Source organism: Notolabrus celidotus, chromosome 15 (assembly GCF_009762535.1).
Source record: "Notolabrus celidotus isolate fNotCel1 chromosome 15, fNotCel1.pri, whole genome shotgun sequence".
Classification (NCBI taxonomy): Eukaryota; Metazoa; Chordata; class Actinopteri; order Labriformes; family Labridae; genus Notolabrus; species Notolabrus celidotus.
Window position 1 is genome coordinate 23,260,467 of NC_048286.1, and position 23,203 is coordinate 23,283,669.

General features: G+C 39.0%; 2 protein-coding genes across 5 annotated transcripts in view; both read right to left on the minus strand.

Annotated features, from left to right (window-relative positions):
• The window catches only part of pkn2 (protein kinase N2), a 34,937-nt gene extending 31,443 nt beyond the window's left edge, over positions 1-3,494 (minus strand). The window contains exon 1 of one of the 3 annotated variants that reach the window (XM_034703362.1): positions 2,935-3,494. In XM_034703362.1, coding sequence (XP_034559253.1) covers positions 2,935-2,955 — 21 coding nt within the window. In that variant the 5' untranslated portion in view covers positions 2,956-3,494. Of the gene's footprint in view, positions 1-2,696; positions 2,909-2,934 lie in introns of those variants that run through there. The other 2 variants (XM_034703363.1, XM_034703364.1) reach the window with 2 other exon arrangements.
• Positions 3,495-10,016: 6,522 nt separating this feature from the next.
• hs2st1a (heparan sulfate 2-O-sulfotransferase 1a) overlaps positions 10,017-23,203 on the minus strand; it is a 39,575-nt gene continuing 26,388 nt past the window's right edge. For both annotated transcript variants that reach the window (XM_034702576.1, XM_034702575.1), the window contains 6 exons: positions 19,850-20,103; positions 19,665-19,750; positions 17,801-17,939; positions 17,444-17,541; positions 13,578-13,735; positions 10,017-10,842 (listed from right to left, as the gene is read on the minus strand). In XM_034702576.1, the coding sequence (XP_034558467.1) occupies positions 10,619-10,842; positions 13,578-13,735; positions 17,444-17,541; positions 17,801-17,939; positions 19,665-19,750; positions 19,850-20,103 (959 nt within the window). In that variant the 3' untranslated portion in view covers positions 10,017-10,618. The remainder of the gene's footprint in view (positions 10,843-13,577; positions 13,736-17,443; positions 17,542-17,800; positions 17,940-19,664; positions 19,751-19,849; positions 20,104-23,203) is intronic.

The window sequence follows — 23,203 nt, forward strand, 5'->3', positions numbered from 1 at the left end:
TCAGAAGCATTAAGGTTGCCAGCTGAAACAGACAGGTCAGCTTGACTTTCCACTTCAGTCCACACACAGTAAAGAGGTGTTGGGGACGGGACACTCACATCAGATTCTAACTTCAACAAAGCACACTGAAGGATTGGTTTATCCTTATGTGCTTAACGTCACAGTCTTTATTTTATCCTCTATGAACCTACAATGATATATTGTGATGGAGAGTCTGGGTACTTCACTGTAGCACACTGATCAAGGCAAGGTAGGTTGTAATGAAGGATAGTAGTTTAAATTACATAGATTACTGATAATGTATTGTTGTGATAGCAGATATTAGTATTGGTAGATTATTCTTAGGTTGTGACCGAGCTGCGATCTGCGACCCCCGGTCTTTAAATATGAAGCCTATGTGGAAGTGTTATAAACTGCAGTTCATGGAGCGTCCGCTTGAGGCTGGCTGCAGAAACACCGGAAACCACATACACACCAATTCAAAAAGACGATCTTTACAGCATTAATCAACATGTTTACAGCCTGGTTCAAAAAACGGTTTTGGTCTGAAGACCACAGACTGTATAAAATATGGATGTACTCTCCGTGACGTCACCCATCTGTTTCTGAAGCGCTATTTTGAGGCCAATCGCGGGGGCAGCCATGTTGCTGCTGTCGGGCGATTGTGACGTAAAGAGGTGGTCTTTGAGCCTCCTAGCCAACAGCTACAGTGTTCCCGCCTGTCAATCAAGTCAGCTGTGCCTCTTATTGGAAAACTTGTAATCTCAATATCGTCGAAATTGCTGTGTGAAAGAAATTGCACCCCCGTACAGAAATGAGCTATCCAGACTACACTCGTCTTTTGTACCAGGCTGTAAACATGTTTATTTCTGCTGTAAAGATCTTTTTTTTTAATTGGTGTGTATGTGGTTTCCAGTACTTCCGGAGCCAGCTTCAAGCGGATCCTCGATGAACTGCAGTTTTTAGCAATTCTGCATTGGACTCATATTTTTAGACCGGAGGTTGCCGCTTGGAAAGGACACAGGTGTTCTTAAATACACCTGTTCTACCCAGCCTGCTGTTGTTACACTAATTATAATTTGGTCAAGCACGCAAATTGTACTGCATGTTTCCCAGGTCGTAATAGTAAAGCATATGCGCCATCTTTCATGGTACTATGTATAATGATCCATTTTAAGACTCAGCTGGTTCACCAAACCACCTGTTGCCTCAGCGATCAGTTTCAGTCTGTGACTGTCCCAGGAAACAAAATTAATAAGGCACATAAATCTTATAACAACTGTTTTTAATATCTGCTGTAACATTTTCCCACCCCACATACTCCAAGTGAATATGACTAATACTGTATGAGTAATCAGGCTTAACTCTGATACTGTGATTAGGAGTATATCGATAAAGTAAAGCATGATTTAGTGTAAAGCATTATTAATTCAAATGATGGATAATTTAGAGGTGATGGACACTACCTTAAATAAATAAGAAGGATCAATTTGTGGTATGACGTCACTCAAGTGCACCACATTGATCAGTGAGTCATAACCATCCATGGAGTATAATGACACATGACCAGAGGTGTCAAGTAACAAAGTACAAATACTTTGTTACCTTATTTAAGTAGAAATTGTGGGTATCTATACTTTACTGGAGTAATTATTTTTCAGACAACTTTTTACTTCTACTGCTTACATTTTCACACAATTATCTGTACTTTCTACTCCTTACATTTTAAAAATAGTCTTGTTACTCCTGTTTCACTTCAGCTTGTTTTCATTTTGGCTTGTCCTCTTAAAAAAAACACATTTATGTTCATTCACATTCCAATAAAGGCTATTGATAACATGCCTGTGAGGTTTGACTTTTTGCACCATTACAATACTTAAAGGCAACTAGTCATCATATCCTCCGCTCCATGAAACACGTTAATGCTCAGTAGTACACAAATATTTTCTTTAATGTATTTGCATTGTACTAAAATGCGATCATTTTCAATGGGCATGAACGCGGCTGAATCAAGTGCAACCCAAATATTTCAACATTAACATATTAACATTATAGTCATTATGGCCTTTAGAAACATGTTTATTTGAGAGGTGGGGTAGTGCACTATAGGCCCCTGTGGTGCAGCCTAAGCTTCTGTCCTTAATGGCATTGTTTCCCCTTACATTACTTTTACTTTTATACTTTAAGTAGTTTTGAAACCAGACCTTTTACACTTTCACTTGAGTAAAAAGCTTGAGTTGATACTTTAACTTCTACAGAAGTCTTTTTAAACCCTAGCATCTATACTTCTACTTGAGGAATGAATGTGAATAATTTTGACACCTCTGAACATGACTGTAAAGCTTACATTAGAGCACTCCTTATCATTTAATATTGAACCGTGCAGCTGCAGAGGAGAATCCATATTTAATGACTAAACTCTGACATGTAACGTGTTTGTACGTAAAGCAAACAGTGAACACTTGCTGTCTAGTTAAAGATGGAAACAGTCTCAGCCTTGAAACCCTGACTGCAGCTCTCAGCCGGTGTGTGAATACACTGTATTTTCCAAGCAGGGTAACTTAACATTAGGCTACAGACCTGTGCGTTAACGTTCTCCACACATTATTTTACTACAATTACAGTCTTTAAAACATTTTATAACAAAGGCAGCCGAGATTACATAATTTAACACTTTAATTAGGACTCAAACTAACCGGTTTAAAACTCGGATATTCCAGAAGAAGTAACTTTGGATAATTGTTTCCCAGGCCTCAATCCATGGACTATTCCCAGACAGCCTTTTGGGAGCTAGCAGAGGCCTTTCACTTTTAACATGTTAGTACTGAAGCTCTGCCGACTCAAAGTTCATGAAATTAAACTCTTTGATAACTTATAAATGAACCCCTGTGTAAAGTTTGCGCACTTTTCGCAACAGTTGTCAACTTTTCCTACCTGCACGGAATCGGCGGCCATCTTGGTTTTCGCCTTTGAATCAAATCCTACGGGGAGAGAGGAGGGGAGGAGGTGGAACTCCAAAAACAAGTCCTGTTTTAAGTTTCCCTCTCTGGCGATTAAAAGAAGTGATTATTTTGACCAAACCATCGGTCATCTCGGGTAAACGGGGACTCCCATGCCGTCTTCACACCTCAGTTGTGCGGTCACACCGACCTAGAGGGGTCCTGGAGGTTGGACTGGTGCTCATAAATAAGAACACTGAAGCATAAATCTGTCCCAGAGCAGTTGGAGAAAGAGGCGGTGGTTACAGTGGGAGAGTCCGCCCCGAGGAGCTCCACTGCTGGGCTGCTGCTCACAGCCCGGGACTCTTACCACACACGTGACCAAAAAACTTTACACAGACTGGGGTTACCTCGAGTTAATAACAAACATGTCTTCAAAACAACAAACTGGGGAAAAGTCTGAGATAAGGGTGCTCCCAGTTTTAAAAAAAAGTTGGTATATTGCACTGAATTGAGTTAGAATTGTACTGCTGTTATTATATTGGAGTAGATCGTGGTGCATGTTTGTTTTTGTTTTTTATTTTCTGTTTTTTGTTTTTCTTGCTGTTTTTCTGTTTTGTTTTTTAACTGTGGGTTTTGGTTTCAATTATTATTAGTTAAATGTGTTTATTTTGTATCTATCTGTTCATTTATATTATTATTATTTCATTTATACATTGTGTTTCATGTAAAAAAAAATTGAGATATTTGTTTTTCACCCAAATGTGACAAGTCTTATGTAAAAATCAATAAAATACTAATTCCAAAAAAAAGTTAGAATAGCCATATACATAAAAAATACTTTTTATAACTGACGTTTGTATTTAATCACTGCTGGAATCAGTCCTTTATGTGAAAAAAACAACAATCTGCATCGAAAGGTTTCTATTACAAGAAAATAAAGTAAGAAAGTACCAGAAAAAAACATAATTTTCTTTCTATTTCAAGTCAAAGTTCTCTCATTCAACAAGCAGGTAAGCTGTCACAAAGATAAGATAAGATATACTTTATTTGATCGCCCATTGGGGGAAATTCTTTTGTTACAGCAGCTTACAACACAGAACAGGGGAATACAACAATGTACTTACATAGTTAAAAATATAATAACAATAATAATAGCAATGATAGAATCAAATAAAAATAGAATAAAATAAAAATAAAATAAATGAAAATTGCTGAAAATAAATACATGAAGGAAATAATGTCAGATACCTTCAAAAAGTGATCAAAGCAAGTGCAGAAGTTACATAGATTTGAGTTGTTTTTTGTGTATTTACTGTTCATTATATATGAACATAAAGGCAGCACTGTCAATGGTTAATTTCATATTTTCCCTATTACGGTTGTAGAATCTATTCTAAAACAGCCTGTAATATTTTAAAGGCTGACAAGATGTTTTTATGTATGAAAGTCATTCAGTAATAGTAACAGAGTTGTAAATCTGTATAGTAATTCACAATGTTAAGAATGTTTTGTCCACAGATCCTGTTTGAATGAGATATCTTTATCTGTCAATACTCAGAATAGTTTCTTTCAGCAGAAATGTATAAATATCAGAATGTTTTATTTTTATGTAATTACACAAATTCAGGAAAGCTGATAAAGGTAAATATCACACATTTCAGAACATATGTGACCCACAGGTCTTGTAAAGGGATACAATTAAAAACATTTCCCCCTGTAATGTAGCAAAAATAGTATAAAATGACATTATAATTGAAATGTTGTACAACAACTCAGTACAAAGTACAAACACCTCCAAAGTGCTTTTGCGGGTTGCCGGTGGCCTAGCAGTCTAAGTGTGTCCATGTACAGAGGCTAAAGTCCCTGTTGGAGAGGCAGCAGGTTCGTCTCTCGGCCTCAACCGTTTGCTGCATAAATTCCCCCATTCTATCTCCACGTTTCCTATCTCTCTTCAGCTGTCCTATCAAAATAAAGGCAGAAATGCCCAAAAATATCACTTGAAAAAGCGCCATTGCACTTCATGAAGACAACAGTTTAATATTAATCATCAAACTATTTTTAGAACAGGAGGACAAACAGATGTTACCAAACCTTACCAGAGCAAACAAAAGCTTCATAACAAACAGAGTTTACTTTAGTGTTGAATCAGGAGGAGCTGCTCTGAAGAAACCACAAGACAAACACTGAAGTCTTCATCACAAGGCCTGGTGTCTGACATGTCACACCTCAGTGAGAAGACTTACCGCTGCATTACATAAGCCACCAGGACACTGTCATCACCAGCCTTATGTGCCAGACGCTCTAGGACACACTCTGTGCCTATGGCAAGGTGCTTCAGATGTTTACTCAAGTAAACAGACAGGAATGTATTTTATATAGCGCATTTTCTCTTCTTCTGACCACTCCAAGCACTTTTACATTACTTCACATTCACCCATTCAAACACTGATGGCAGAGGTTGCTATGTAAAGCTTCAATTGGTTTTAACTAATCTCATTCACACACCGCTGGCACAGGCACTTGGGTAGTTTGGGGTTGAGTTTATCGCCCAAGGACACTTAAGAGTGTTTAGATTGCTGTAAATGTTTCATCACGTAAAGCATTCTGGTTAGCGTTACAGGTTAGTAACAAAAGTGTCTTTAGATGGTGACATAAATTGTTATAGCTTGATCTTATTGCACTAGAATCTAAGCTATGATAAAGTACATGGAAAAATGCCAACGTTTGACGCTGCAATTACCAACTTGTATCTCCATTTCTAAATTTGGGTCCCTCCCTGGGACTAAAATCTGATTGTATCATGACAGACTGTTTTTTTTTTTTTTCAAAAACAAATACTCATTCAAAGTTGTTTCACCAACTCTGAGCAAAAGATGTGTTAGGCTTTACATTTTCTTTTCTTACATCTAAGGGAATTTCTTAAGCCACTGTATTTTAGAATTCCTTCTGGTGGGGAACTTTCTTGCAAATCCTCCTCTTTCTTGTAGACTTGTCAATTAATGTGAACTATCTTACCAAGACTAAAAGACTGCAATGAAATGTACAAAAGATCAAAATGTGCTTTGGAGGTTTTATATTTCCAAAACTCGCTGGTTTGAGTTTGGACAGGATCTGACTCTAAACTTTTAATGATGACACATAATCCTGCTCTTACTGTAAATGCATGAGTTAAATTTTCCCCGCTCCTCAGATGAATATGGAAACAACCCTCTAGTGTCAAACTTGGCTCAAGTATCTTCCTACGCAGTGGGGTAACATAGGTAATATAAAAAGCTACTGAGTGGTGGTTGTGTTGAATTGGAACATTTGACTTGGACCCGAATCTTGATAATCCAGGGCAAACTGAAAGAGTCCAGAGGTTGGGTCTTGTACAGTTTTTATAAAACACAAAGATACTAAGACCTTGCTTGAAAGTCTCCCCAGGATACTCAAAATGCTTTGCAGAATAGAGATCTGGCCCTCAGAAACCAGAGCTAACAAGCTCAATCAAAAGCATGAAATACCTCAATATAAAGTATCTATGCTTCAGTCTTTAACAATGTTTAGGCCAACACTTCTGATTGTGGTATTTGTTTGTTGTTTTCTTGTTTGTTTCTTTATCATTCTTCTTGGATGATGGAACCCACTTTTCAAATGTTTTAAAAAGTGTCATAGAAATAAATTCCTTATTATTATTATTATTGTAATTACGAAGCTTGATCACAAATAACAAGCCACTCATAGGGTTATTAATCCAGTAAAGAAATAACTCATGAAGGTATTTAAACATAAGCAGTTTGTGGTTTTAAGACCGTTTTCTGCAGTAGCCAAATCTGATTTTCCTCTCACAATCACGTAAAGGGCCTCAGAGGGGTTTGCACTAAGGCCTAAATGCTACTGGTCAAACTTTTAATAAGCGGTCTGTAACCAGGGCTCTAAACTAGAGAGGTGTGGGGGAGAGACACCCTCAATGTTTATCTGGGTCAGGAGGCCAAAAGCAGGAAGCTGGAAGTGGAGTACGAGCTGAGATTAATGAGGATGAGCCCATAGCTGATGACTGTCCGGGATTATCTGAGAGCAGGATGAGTAACATAGAGTGACAACACACCAACATACAAACTTTCTCTGTGACTCCTGCAACTACTCATAACCAAGGTCCTATTTCAGTTTGCCTATTTATTGTTTTCCTCGGCAGAGAAAAGGAAATGATCATGATGAATAGCCTACCATGCCACAATATGACAACCCTTTGTGTTTGTCTTATAGGCTGTTTAAAATACATCACATATAATATATGAGTCGTAATGCACAAATGTGTTAGCCTCACTGAAATCACTTACTGAAATGCTAAACAAATACTTTGAGATGACACACACACACACACACACAGACGAATAACGAAAACCAGAGATAAAAAAACATTTTCGTGAACTGAAATAAAAATAAAAATGATAACTAGCTGTAACTGTATTGTGAGTTTACAAAACTAACTAAAATAAATTAAAATTATATGGAAAATGTCGTTAGTTTTCGTCTTTGTCAGTCTCATTTAAAACTTAGTATTATATGTTCTATGTACTGTTGTTGTGATCACTTTTTTTGTTAAATACAATACAACACAAAGTGACACATTTTATTGTTTTATGTGGATTGTTGTTCATCTGTCCACAGTGAATACATTTTTGAAAATGGTATGATGTTTTGAGTTTTTATTACAACACAATGCTTTTTGTGTCCTTTTTGAATCTCGCCCCTGACAACTAAGCCATATTACAAAAAAGACTAAAACTAAGCCTGAAACTAATACAAACTAAACTAAAACTAAGCATTTTTAAAAACTAAAAACTAAAAACTAAACTAAACTAGCAAACCCGCTTTAAAAACTAATTAAAACTGAAATTGAAAACAAAAAGCCAAAACAAAATAAGAAATAGAAACTAATGAAAAATACAAAACTATAACTACCTTGACACACACACACACACACACACACACACACACACACACACACACACACACACACACACACACACACAGAGAGAGAGAGAGAGAGAGAGAGAGAGAGAGAGAGAACACACATGCTCAGCTGTAAGCAGCAGCAGACATGGCAGCTCTTTATCTCCCTCTGCAGGTAACTATGATGGTAATGATTGAGCCATATTTGACATGGGCTGTGACCAGATCCTGCCCTGTTGAATCTGATGATAATAATGATGATGGTGATGATGATGCATAAACATTCGTAATTTAGTCAGGAAAATACTTTACTATGAATGTTCTGTGAATGTAGCTGTTTTTTTTGTTTTTTTGCAATAAAGACATGAGAACATGGCAGCCATGTTTTAATGTACCATTTGAGCTGCAACACAAGAGGAGCTGTTGAAAGGTAGGGTAAACATAAACAGTCTTCACATGATTGACGTAATCTGTATATTTAATTTTGTTGAGACTGTATGTCAGTGTAGAACAATTCTGTGAAGCTTGTCCAGCTTTTCACTTGAGTATATGTTACCTTCTTGGAGGGATGGGTTGAGCGTTTCAAAATGTGAGTCAGCAATTTAATGGAAACAAGGACTTTAATCAGGCAACAAAAGGCTGTTAAAAGTATGATAAACTAAACTCTCAGGAACACAAGAGATAAAAGCCTCAAAGCAAAATAAGCAAGTCTTGTCTCCAACTTTTAAGTGGACAAATGCAAAAAAAAGAGGAGTAACAAGGAGTTTGACTTTGTGGCGTATTCTTTCTTGCTTACAGTTTTATCTGAAGCACATCACCACTAAACATTAGCAGTGGGCAAACAGCAAGCCTGGCTCTGTCTAAAGGTAACAAAATGTGAGCTTATGATGTGTTTATGAGTATTTTATAAATATTTTTTACATGCCTTTACTAGACATGACAGCTTGAGAGTAGGGTTGCCAACTTTCTCACTACTAAATACGGGACAGGTGCACGTTGCCATGGTGGTGTGAGCATGATGTGTGAATTCAGCATATATTCATATTCTGATTCAACTGGTAATGCAGAAAGTGTGTATATTTCCTTTAATCCTTACTGTATCATTATGTAACCTCATATGAATAAACCTCAAAGAAACCACAATTTGGCTCTTTACATCAAAAAACAGGCCAAAGAAAAATTAAATGCAAAAGAGGAGTATGACTCACCAAATTTACTTTTTCCATGGATACTTTTTGCTGCTCTTGACTGACTTAAGCAGTCTTTTGTCCTTTTGAACTGCCAGAGAGAAGTCCTTACATGATAAGTCACAGTTTACAGATGTTTGAAGTTCATTTTTGATCAGCTCTGTGCTGCATCTGTTTCTCGAGTCTGACCGTTTAAAGGCCATCAGAGAGAAAATCCTCTCCACACTTTTTTGCAGGACTTGGCGCATTTGCGCTGTATACAACTGATGGGCGTGAGGTGGCCTGTGATTGGATGACAGGCAGTGTGATTGGCACATGATCTGCCACAGCCATTTTATCTGATCTAGGATCTGTAAAGTGCAGTCTTCTGTATTTACAAGAGTTAACAGTCCATATACGGGACAATTGAAGTCCTGTATGAAACAAACCAATTTAGCCCAATATACGGGATGTCCCGGCTAATATGGGACAGTTGGCAACCCTTCTTGAGAGAGACGTGTACTTATCTTCTGTTGCGTTCATGGGACGCCTGCTTTACCAAGCTAAACCAGCACCACTGGTGGATATTTTCCAAACAGGAGATGGTTATTACGTAATGGTTATTATTATTCATTAAAACAAAAGTAGCAGTATAACATTAATAGATGCAAATATTTCACTTTTTCAAAATATAAAATAGATACATCACAAGCTAATAATCAAAATAATGATTTGAGAGTGGACCGATAAAAGTCTTACTGTAACTTTAACATATTGTTAATAGTTTAAAAGGGTTGATTTTACCACCCCCAAAAAACTGAATGTGAAACATGTTAAGTATTTACAGCAGCAGCATCTTTACTTCATTATCGTGTAATGCTTCCTCATTGTAGCGAAACACAACAAACTCGGGTACAATTTAGAGTAATCCAACTAATTAAATGTCAAGAGCAGTATAAAATATACACACCTGTGATGGAAAATATGGTCACAATGGATTTTATTTCATAAAAACCTCAAAAGTTCTCATTCAAGTCCAATGACACAGCACAGTAGTCAGTTTTTACACTTAAAATCTCTTTAAGTTAGTAGTAGTGGTGAGCATGGGGATGTTGTTTCACCATGGAAAATGTCACCATCTTTACATACAAAAAACAACCATAGTAAAGAGTTAAAACACAACCAAACACAACCAAATGGTACAGAGCTGATGACAATATCTTTTGGCAGGATCAGAGTCAATCAGGAGTCCAGGTCTAACCAGCTGTTAGAAAATCTGTCAACCAACATGTACCGGCAGAGGCCCTCTGCATGGACGACCTTTTCAATGAAAGTGAAAGGGAGCGGAGGCCCCGGGGTGCTGCTGGGAACTCAAGCCGATGAAACTTGATCTTCTCATCCAGTTCTGGTTGCACCAAAATAACGGCGTGATTGCTGTGTGAACTGGCCAGATTGTTCTGCAGCTCCACATCATGTTCTCACTCATACTTATAAACCAGCCACATAGTCACCAGGAGTCTATCACTCTCTGTCTTTTTTTCAAGTGTCTTCTCCAAACTCTTCTGTTCAATCTCTTCAGTTTTTTGGGTAGATTTTCTCATAGAAGAAGTTTTGTGCCAGCAGATACAGCTCCCCGTCCTTTTCTCTGACAGCGTGTGCCCTGACAAACTGGAACTGCTCCAGTGCAAACTCATAGAACTCGTTCTCCATCTTCCAGATGGCTGACTGCTGCAGCTTGGCAATCGACTCCTTAGTGGGCGGCTTCTTCTCGCTGGTCTTCCTCAGGTGGGATTTCTTTCCTGTGAGTAAAGGATAGGAAAATATAAATGGGTTTGAGAATAGGAACTTAGTGATTCATCATTTTTATACACGTGCAGCATTACGATTTCAGTTAATGATAGTAGTTTTTATTTTGAAGTTGCATGTAGTAGTAGTTATTCTATTGTTTGTTCTTTTATTTATTTTTATCTCAGAGGCAACATAAACTCCTCTTATAACCAATCATGGACACTTCACAATGTCAGCCTAGAACAGTGAATAATTCTTGTGATATTAACTGACGGATCAACAGGGTCAGTCATATTATCTGTGTTTATTATTCTACATCCAGGGTGTGGCTCTTAATCTAACATGGCTAGTATAGTAAGCAAGCCATGGAGCTTTTAAAGGACTGTAAGATAAGTGAGGAAGGAGAGAGATGGGAGTGCTTGATCAAAACTGTTGCAAGTTAAATTCAGCTGCAGATTAATGAGCCACTGAGGAGTTTGTAATACAGTGTGACAAGCAAAAGCCCTGCACTAGAAACGTAGGGTTAAAATGAAGAGCTGAAATATTCTTACAGTGCCATAACTAAAGGTAGCCTACTCATCGTCCAGAATGATCTATTTCAGAACCATATAAAAACATTTTTTCTCAGACATTTTTTTCTCTACCAGCCGATGGTCTACACACCAACAAGTCAAGTCACTGTGGAGCTTGCTTGCATGTATGTAACTGTTCTTTTTCACTGCCTGGGGTTGGTGCTGTTGTCATTGTTGCGTGTCTATGTGTTGCGTTACTGGTGACTGTAAGCAGTTTTTCCTCCGCTCCCAATCATGTTCTGTAGTACACTTTTGTTGGGAGCTAATGATAACATTAATAAATTGTGAAATTTGGGGCGCTTGTGGCCTAGCGGTCTAAGTGCCCCCACGTATCGAGGCTATAGTCCTCGTTGCAGAGGTTGCCCGTTCGACTCCCGGACGGGCGACCAATTGCTGCATGTCTTTCCCCACTCTCTACTCCCCACATTTCCTGTATCTCTTCTGCTGTCCTGTCAATAAAAGATAAAAAAGACCCAAAAATATAACTTAAAAAAAAAAAAAAAAAAAAAAAATCCACTCTTAGGGTTCCAATAAATTATGGGCCTGTCTTTTTCCCCCTACAATATTTAGTTGGGAAAATTTAGTTGATAACTTGGTGTTAATTTTTCTGAACATATCTGTTCAGAACTTGTTCTGAATTGGCACAATGGAGTTGAATACTTTGTCAGACATCCCACATTACAGCAGCTCAATAAAAGTATTACAGTGAATCTGATCCTTATTGCTAACCTGTCTGTTATACATACATACCCTTTAATGCTTCAGACATGACTACATCTGGTTGGTTGAATTAACACTGGACTGATTTGGGTCGGAGGAATAATTTTGAGTTGGAAGTGTCTGACTGCTGTTCTACCTTCCCTAAGGGACTGGTGAAGACGACGGCGACCAGCAACAGGAGGACAGTTAAGGAGTGAGACCATCATAAAGACTTTGGGGCTCAGGGGTTTTATTTTTGTCTTTTTAATACATTTTTATTGTGAACTTTTAAGAGAATGACTGTTTTGTAATTCTGCTTGAACCTGATTTTAAAGAACCTGTATGAACATTTTAAGGAGTCCTTTTTTAAATTAGGTGGCGTTGCTGGATTTTAAAAGTATTTATAGTTTTAACCTTGCCACAGACCAGTTCAAAGATCGAAAAACGCCTACCTTACCCTACATTAGATTTTTTTATTTCTTATTATTTTTTCCCACACAGCTCTAGTTAATAAGGTTAGCTTAGCATAAATACTGAAAAACATTTTTAAAACCTTAATTTGTCTGTAAAAATACATGATAAAAATCTAGTTGTGGTTTAACAGGGGCCTTGCTGTCACCCTTGGGTCATCACCCATATGAAACACCAGCAAATTGCTGAAACTTGTTGGAAAATATATTTGCCCCTAATGTAGTATTGTCTAAAACAAGATAGAAACCAAGACGCTTAAACAGAAAGTTAATTTTATAAAAGCTGGGAGGAAAGTTTTGTGTCCTTTAGACAGAATCAATCCAGCCATTCCCTCCCTTTTCTACTCTTAAAGTTAAGCTAGCAAAAATATGAAGGAGTGGTATGAATATTCTCTGATCATAAAGGTAAAAAAAGCATATTTTCCAAAAATGTAAGGAATGATTCATAATTAGCATAATTAGCTTTTAATACTGTCTGATGAAATCCACATTTCTCTATGGGCCTATCTTATATTATACAAAATTTAAAGGCAAAGTCATCTCTTAAAGCTCGTAGAGAGATTGCCAGTCAGCAAAAACATAAGAACTGAGACGGCAAGACTTCTGAAATAGACTCAGTCTTTGATTTCATTAAATACAAACCTGATTAACTTGAGTACTCTGCTTTATCTGCTGCTAGGAATGATTAATATCACAGTGGAGTCACAGTACATTTGTATCCGTGTCAGATTTAATTCTTCTGTGCTCTCCATTATTCATTCTGGCTCCTCTCATTGTAACTAATCTGTAACTACATCAGCAAGAGGCATGAGTGCATATTGATCACGATTCAACTCCCAGAGGACCAATTCAGACTGCTAATATGCAACCGCAGCACACAGGCTTTGGCATTGCAATGTGAGAGAGCCATTAAGTTTCCTCTCAGTTTATGGTAATACTGTTGGGAGAGACAAAAATATGCAAGGCAACAGCAAACAGGCTTTAGATGTTTCGTAGACACGGCACCTGTTTTGTAGAGATCAGTGGCTCCTTTGAAAAATCGTGGCAGTGCAGCTTCCAGCATCATGACAAAGTCCTCCAGCTCCTCTGTTACTCCAACCAGCATGTACTCGTTCACCAGGTTGTATTTGGCCTGCTCCAGAGCCCACTGGCTGCCCACGTTCCTGCACACAGAGGGATTACATTTAATCCTGGGTTAATTTCTCAAGTATTTTGGCAAAATAATTAAACTTTTGCTGGATGTTGAATAAACTCGGTGATAGCAAAGAACATAAATAAGGTAAAGATTCAGAGTAAACAAGTAATATGTGTATTTTTTTTAAATACACAAAAATGATAGAATATAACATTGACTGTATATAAAGATGGATGACCCAATTCCACCTCCTCCCAGTGTACAAAAGAAAAAAAAGACAAGAGTTCGGTGCTGACACCTTTAATTATTTCCATAATTTTTCAGCCAGAGTCTGGGCAGTGTGGATTGGCTGGTGGAGCCATGGTATTGAGGCCCCTCCCCCTCAGGTAAAGACACAGTTAAATTACCGACATAATAGATCCCTCAGGTCAAGTCAAGTCAAGTCAAGTCCCAGTCGCCCTTCAGCTTATATTTTGATCAGGGAACTGCCAGGAGACCTGTCAGAAGACCTTAGAGGCCTGGAAGTTTTATAAGGGCTCAGGAGGTCAGTATAGGTAGGGGGTAGGGGCCAGACCATTAAGAGCTTTAAAAACAAAAAGCAAAATCTTAAAATCAACTCTGAAGCGAATTGGAAGCCAGTGGAGGGAAGCCAAGACGGGGCTGATGTGATCCATCTTCCTGGAATCAGTCAGAAGCCTGGCTGCAGCAAGGCCGAATGACTTATTCCAGAATATGAGGAATTACAATAGTCAAGGTGGAACAAAATGAAAGCATGGATTACTATTTCAAGGTCGATTCGAGAAAGAACTGGTTTAACTTTGAGATGTTTCGGAGCTGATAGAAACATTTTTTACCACTGATTTTACCTGTGAGTCAAAGGTGAGGGCTGAATCCAAAATAAATCCAAGGTTTTTAACCGATGGTTTGATGAAGTTTTACAGATTGCCTAGGTTATTGCAAACTAGTTTGGTGGCATCCTGAGGGCCAAAGAGCACGGCTTCAGTTTTACTGTTGTTAAGTTGTAAGAAGTTTTGAGCCGTCGCAGTTTTTATATTATATATTGATAGGGAGATAAAGTTGTGTGTCGTCGGCGTAACAGTGGTATGAGATGTTGTGTTTCTGGTCAGTGCAGACCTCAGCCTAACAGATTCTTGAGTTGGTTTAAAGGAGACACTTACAGTTAAGAGATTGTTCAGTGACTCTTGTGTTAGTGTTTGTTTAGTCAAATCCTCTACACCTCTGAATAATGGAACAATCTCCTAATTTATGGCATAAAATACTGAAAACTAAACTTTCAGAAAAATGACATGTTAAAACTAACTGTAATGACAGACACCATGTTTGTGAAAAGTTTTTATGATGTGTATTCCAATATTAAAGTTTGACCCATGTCCCATCCATTAACAAGAAGGAGACAGAGTTGATGACTTGTACTGCGGCCAGGGGGAGCTTTACATCTTTTGGCTTCATTTTTGGGGAGATGTTATGTCATTAATCTGTTTGGACAGACAGACAGACAGACAGACAGACAGACAGACAGACAGACAGACAGACAGACAGACAGACAGACAGATAGACAGATAGATAGATAGAACAGCTGATTGAGCAGCTGCCCTGAAAACTGCACAATAATAAACCTTATTTTGTTGCAATCTAATTTGACTCAAACAAAATACTGCAGGGTAATTTTCTAAAGCAATAAAAAGGAGTTGCACATAATAACTGGACAGAATGGATTAAGTGATATATAAGGTAAAATGTTGGGGAGAAAGAGAGTGAGACAAGAGAACAGCAAGGAGGGAGGGAATAAAAATGAAGTCCTTGTCAGATGTTTCCATGGTCAAGAAGTAAGAAAAGCAAGGAGGAAGTAAATTGTTTAAACCTCCGAAGCAAATTTTTGGCAAAGCCTTACTCAACACAGCCTTAAAGAACTGGCAGCAACCTCACCTTATTTATCTTAAGAATCTGTTTAACTGCAGTTGCTTTCCTGTGGCAGGAGGTTAAATGATGAAAAAAATGGAGGCCAGACTCAAGGAGAGATTAAGAGGGATGAGTGAGGCCAAGGAGAGCAAGAGATTGATACAGATCATCATGTAGAGGAAGCGGATCAAGGCTGAGAGAGCTATCAGAGGCCTTGAGAGGATGAGCGTAGCAGAAGTGAAAGAAAAGGACTCTAATGTTGTGAATTATGAAACTCAACAGATACAGCACCCCTGAACTCTTTACACCACCTGGGATGATTGAAGGCACAGAGGACAATGACTAAATTGATGAGGTGTGACTGGGTAACAAAAGGAAACAACATTTAAATAGAGTTGTTCACTTTTTAATTCTACTTGAATATGTTAACATTAAACAGACTGTTCCTGAAAACCGTCAAAGAGGAGGAGGAGTTAGGACAGAGAGAGCAGAGCCAAAGGCTGTTTGTTGGTATAACTCCGGTAAAGTGTGATCTTATATCTGAAATAAGATGTTTATATTATAACCAAGCGGCAACCTACGGTCTAATAATATGAGTCCAATGCGGAAGTACTAAAAACTGTAGTTCATTGAGGATCCGCTTGAGGCTGGCTCCGGAAGTACCGGAAACCACATACACACCAATTCAGAAAAGCCGATCTTTACAGCAGAAATAAACATGTTTACAGCCTGGTACAAAAGACAAGTGTAGTCTGGATAGCTCATTTCTCGATCGGCACACACTGTAGGGGGGTGAATTTTTTTCTAACGCGGCATTTTCGAAGATATTGAGATTACTAGTTTTCCAATGAGAGGCACAGCTGACTTGATTGACAGGCAGGAACACTGTAGCTGCTGGCTAGGAGGCTAAAGGCCCGTCTCTTTTCATCACAGTCAATCAACAGCAGCAATATGGCTGCCGCCGACGATTGGCCTCAAAACAGTGCTTCAGAAACAGATGGGTGACGTCTGGGACACTATGTCCATTATTTATACAGTCTATGATTATAACACACACATCTGTTTAAAAAGTTGTCAGCCACATTTTCTAAGACTGATGAATTAGAGAACACTTTTCATTATTTCCTTCATTTATCTGACACAAAAGAACCAGAACAACTGACAGTCAAAAACAGACCATCTCTTTCAAGCTGCTCCATAAGTGATGTGAATAAATTGATTTAACCAGTGCCACTGTATGGTTGAGTTTGTACTGTATCTGTAGCACTGAACACAGAATCAAATTATTCAGATTTCAAACACTGATGATCAGAAATGTCAGAGGTAGGGAGTTTTCATTTAGAGCGCCAAATGAGTTCCTTAAAAATCCTGGGCACTTTAGTTATTAGCAAAAAAAAAAAATTAGAACTGAAGTAAATTTTTAATGTTGCAATAGTACCCTGACAGGTATTTAAAGCAGCAGAATGGTGTATGAAGAATTGACTCATACACTACAACGTCCACAATCATTGTTATGAAGGACCATGCAACTGAGAGCAAGGTTTGACTCACTGATGTGTTTTTAATTTCTGCAACCTTCCTGGCACAGATGAATAAGACAAATCAGGCATCAGCTCCACAGACATTGCTCAGTAGTCTGATCATGTTGACGCTGATGAGGTCTTTAATGAGATTTATTGACAAATCTTAATTCTCACCATCTTTCTGAATAAATAAAGCTACATCAGTGAATTCCCCAAACTTAAAATATGATCAGTATGACTAAGCATTGCCTGAGGAGGATGCTGTGTCTGGTGTCTGGTGTTTGGATACTCACCAGCATTCAGAGTAGTGACCACAGAAAAAGGGAATCTGGAGCCAGAGCTTCTCAGGGGCACAGTCTGAGCCGCCGGCTGATACACATTCATCGAATGTCTAAAACAGAGACACAGGATGCAAAAATTGACTTATCTAATCAGTTAAAGAAGATTCTAGTCTGTGTTATTCAGGCATTGCTGTAACTATGACAGATACTCATATTACCTAACATAAACATTTACATACAGTTGTGCTCAGAAAAAATCCCAAATCTATCCATCACTGCCATTTATAAAAGGCTTTAAGAAGGATATGTTCATGGATGCCCTGAACGTCACTCCAAACAAAAGAAGAAAAGCATTCATTCATTTTGAACCTTCTTGTCTCCTTGTTTCCTGCGCCTCAACCCGGGCCGGTAGTCATCTCCAAAGCGCAGAAAGTAATAATAGGACACCAGCCTCTCAATGGGGTCCCGGATCACGTTTATGTAGATGGGCTTTCTCTTGACTCCAAACCTGAAAGAAAAGACAGCAGTTAGGTCAGAGGAGTCAACGGGATTGAAAAACAGACACAGGTAGGAGAAGAGAAGAAACATTCACACGTTATAATTTTGCTTCACTCACATCATGACACCATACTGTCAATGTAAAGCTTTGAATGACCACAGGGGGGAGTTAGCTGCTCAAAACCAAAGCAAGTAAATCAACATTATTACAGACCCATTCAATATAAATATCTATTTACTGCTGAAGGATGTTTCCTAAAGTATTTCATCTCATGCTGATGATGCAGCCATAAACACAGGATGCCAGGTGCCCTGTAATTTTTACAGTCAGCAACTTTGTCCACTTCTAAGTAATGTTTGTTGTGACACACAGAGATGCACGCAAATTCTAGTTTGAACGGACGGCCGACATTACTCCATCATATTACTAAGGACATATGTAGTATGGTGGAGATATGGAAAACTTGTTATATCTTATATTGTCACCTCATTTTGACTGGAGGTTGCTCGTAAAAGACTGTTGTAAACCTTTCACTGCTTCAGCTTCCAGACCGTAGTCGGGGAGCACAGGAGAGACCTTGGGTTTGCTCCAGGGCCGAAGTTAGTCTAACTCCAGGGCTAACCTTGTACACTTTAATGCAGCAGGTGGCAAACAGTACACATGAGTCCGGCTTGGTCTCAAGGTGTCGTGGCTTTATTGATGACCTAAAAACTGCACTCATGAATCTCATTAATACACTATGATATTCGCTATTAACTTTTTATTTGGTATGGCACAGTATACAATACAATTTCCTTGGCATTTAACACCTCAGTATCACAGTCTTTCTTTAGTCCGCTTCTAATATTTTCCATCGTATAATCACCCCCTTCCCTGAGAATTGGGAAAGGTGATCATATATAGGCCGACTGTTTTTTGTCCATGTTGCCTTTCCAAGCTTTTTTGTTCTTAAAGCTGCTGTGAGGAACTTTTGATTTATAACAATTTTGGCGCCCTTTTGTGGACAAAGTGATACTTCTTATCTCTTGTTCTGTACATGCAAAAGTAGTGTTTTCAACAAAAACCTCACCCTGCTGTCTTTTAACAGCCAGATTTATCACTCAATGGGATTATTTGCCATGAAAACAGCTGAAAAAGGGTGTTTCAAAAGCTAAATGTCAATCATGTGGTCTGACACCTACCCCCTCTGAGTGGTTTCAGGCATTAAAAATGACAACAGAGAAGGTGTCAGTGTTGTTGTTTATGGTTTTGTTTGCTTTTGAAGGTCATAAAGCGGCATCAGTGTGGGTTTCAGTCTGTTTCTAAGCTGGTAAAAAACTCCTCATAGCACCTTTAAGTCATTCTATTGCAACAACATATAAACAAAAGAACAGGGGAGCTTCCTCTTGTGATTCTCAAAATTAAAACAAAATTAAGAGTAACAGAAGCAAACGGGCTGTCACAAAGTACAGATAGCTTTAAACGAAATCAGATCTTAGCGGTTTCACATCATTTCCCCTTTCCCTATACGTCCCACGCACGCAGCTATTCCTCACAGAGCTACGCTACTCAGCACGCACATTTTAATAAACTGTTTTAATCAAAGGGATTGAGGAGAAAATAATGTTAAGATGTCTGACAAGTAGGCTGTTGCTAAATGATAGGTTTGGCACCTTGTTTTTCAAACCATATAAACAAATAGTTAATCATGCCTGTCTAAAAGGCTGCCATCATCAAACAGGACACAATACGTACTTGGTGAAGTCGAGGAAGGAGACGTGTCCATGATAGAAAGCCGGCTTCATTTCCCTCCACTCGGTTACATTCTTTATGAACCGCACCTGAACAAAATAACCACAATCATCACGATGGTCAAACATTCTTTTTTGGTATACATCATTTACTGGAAACATTCATGTTAAATCTGAGAGGTGTCAGACCTGGTCTTGTATGGACATGACCGGGTTGTTCTTGGTGGTGTTGATGTGCAGGACATGGTAGTGGTTCTTCCCACACAAGTCATAGGCGATGTTGGTGAAGGAGGTGCTGGCCGTCTTGGGCACTCGGTTGTAGATGATCACGATGTCTTCTTCGCTGTCGGACTGCAGCCACGCCGACGGATCCCGCTCCCGCAGGCCATCTTGCGTGTGCCGCTGCTCAATCTCTCGCACCTCATGTCTGGCGATGGCTCGTTCTGGAGGGGAGGACAGAAACAAGACACATGGGTAAGGATTTTGTGCTTTGCTATTCATTAATTTTTTTTTCACAAGTTATATTTTTGAAGGCTTTGCTTGGGGGATTGCATATATATATATATATAGATTTGTATCTAGGATACAGGGACTCATGGGAAACATCAATCATGCCATGTATCATGGAGGCAGACTCCAGTACATTTGTCCAGTGAGAATACATAAACAACAAACAAAGCGTATATATTCACCATTCAAACATCTTTAAATTATAACTGAGGATCCTATTGTCAAAAAGACAACTGATAGCTTTTAAGACTTAAAGACAGATTCCTTTCAATGAAGACCCTCCTTCCTCCTGACAGTCTCTGAATCTTCTGAGCACACATAAACAAGATGCTGCTTCACCACCACACGGTCTTATTCTTTCAGCCAAGGAGCTTTTGTTATCTTTCAGTGTCTTGAAATAACTTGACAAGCACTTATTGTAGCCACAATAATAACAGAAAATGAAATCTTGTTCATGTTTGATTTTAAGGACCAGCTGCCTGCATATAATGTGTAATTTTGTGTTTTTAAAGATGGTTAAAAATGACAGCAGGTTACTTTTTTTTTTTCCACTGTCTTTTTATTGATTTGTAGGCATTGATAAAACAAAAAAACAAGACAAACATTAAGGAAATAATGGAAATAAATGAGCAAATAAGAATAAAAGAAAGATGCTGTAATACTGACAGAAGTTGAGATGGTGAAATTTACAGCACAAATATAAGAGTCATACAGTCGTACAATACGAAAAAAAAAGACAAGAACAAACAAAAACAAAACAAAAACGTTAACATCAGCGTGTTACAATGTCGGTTGGTGGCAGCTCTAAAAACGTGTGTCATCTGAGTAGCCATTAGGAGGGTTTTAGCGCAATGCGAGGTGGCTTTAGAGGGAGGTATGTTTGAAGAGGTCATCCATTTATCCAAAAGGGGCTTCCATATTTTCATGAAAGTGTTTTATCTGTTAGCCAGTTTGTATCGCAGTCTTTCCGAATGCAAAAACATTCCCCAAATCTTTGAGCCATGCTGAAATGAAGGACTTGCTTCTGACTTCCACATTTGTAAAATAAGGCGTTTAGCCTTAGTGTGTGTCATGTTTTGGTCTGTTCTTTCCTTTTAGTTATCTTGGGTTATTCTGGTCCCTGTTAAGGTGTATTTAGTTTCTAGGGTCTTTTGTTTCATGTGTTGATTTCCCTTTTGTTATATGCTCTCCTTTTTTGTGTATTCGTGTATTCCTTGTCTGTGTTTTTGTCTTGTGCTGTTGCAGAATCTCCCTGTGTGTTAAGTTTTGCTTCCTGCGTTTTCCCTCCTTGGTCTCAAGGTTGGTCTCACCTGTGTCCCCTTACTCGTTACACAGTGTGTGTATACAGTTTTCTCCCTTCTGGGTCGGTTCTTTGTGTTTGTGATGTGTCATGTCCAGTCGTCTCCAGTGTTCCAGTGAATCCTGGGTCCCCAGTGCTTTTATTATTGCATGGGTTTTGAGTTAAGTACGTTTTTGTTTATGTCTTTTGTTCATTAAAACTGTTTATCTTCTAAGTCTGCACTTAGGTCCTCCTTTTGGTTTTCTGACCCGTGACAACGATGTTAACAGGCGTCAGAAAAGAGATTAAACCGCTGCTTTCTACTGCTCCTACATCTCCAGATATTAGTTTACATACTGGTCAATCATTAACATGTCTCATAACAGGTTAAAGCAGAACAGACCTGTTGAGTCCTACCTTTCTGATACTAAATACTTAAAACTAGTATGCCATCCTCGTCACAAGTATCAGCCCGGTGTGAGGAATTAATCAGTAACTTGATTAAAAAAGATTTCTATTTCATCTGAGCGTGATCTCTTTTAGAGAGCAGACACCGAAAAACCTCTTTCCTGCTTCACAGCGAGGATCAAGAATAATGTCAAACAGGAATATTAGTAAATCATTTTGTGAGCAGCCTATTTCACGCTGCTGTACCACCTCTCTTGTTCACTAATCAGATTCAACTTTAATATCCTACCTTTTCTTTTATCTCCCTGATTAAACTGCGGAGTCAAGAGAAGTCTCTGCCTGCTCCAGCTTTCCATCAAATAAAAATGTAAGACTGTCACACCACCACGTACATCTCTGTCTGCTTCAGACACAGAATCCATGAGAGCGATTTCTTTTTCTTTTAGACATGGATTCTTTTCTTCTGAGGTCAGTGTCGTATAACGAGGGTGAGGAGGTGAAGAGCGAGAGGGTGAGGAGGTGAGGGACTAAGGGTTAGAGGTTGGGAGTAAGACGGGAAGGCTACAGTTGCTTGATGGTTAACTGGACATTTATGGGACATCAATACACTATAAGTGAGGAGGGCAGAGTTTGGAGGGAGGGATTTTAATGCCAACAGCCGCATGAAGCTTCAGAAAAGCCCGACCTCCGTGCCTCACAGTGAAAAGGTTGAACACAAAGAAGCCGGAGTCTTTGTTGCCCTCGAGCTTTTCCTCGTCTGAATTGGTCTCAGATTGACTGGTGTTGACAATGCCTCAAGAGAGCTCAGCAGGATGGGGCGAGAAGAAGAAAAAGGGTGTTTATATGTATGTGTATGTGTGTATGTGTATGTGTGTGTGTGCATGTGAAGACCTAATACCCGTGGGAGCACTCAGTGGATCCAGTGGGCCTTCTTAAGCCTTTGCCTAAAGCTCTGCCTGGCTGCTGAGACACTGTTACACTAGTCTGGCCTGGCCCGGCTTTACAAGGCTGGCATCTGGCACCGGAGGCCAATTAAGATGTCATCTGTGATTCCGCCGGCCTCTCTCTCTCCCTTATCTCCGCGGACACACGTGGGCTTACTCACAACAACAACACACTCACACACACAGAAATACTCTCACTTCCCCCTCTCTTACACCCTTCTGAGCAGCTGTTAATGTTCCACTCATCAAGGCCGGATCTGGTTACGGTTGGAGCCGCTCCGCTACCACAAGCTCTCTATTGCTGCCGGTCCTGAGACGTGCCAGGTGGCTGAAATGGCTGAGGGCTGTCAGCATGCAGGACAACTGTAATGGACACATTCATTCACGCGTCTGTCCCAAGCA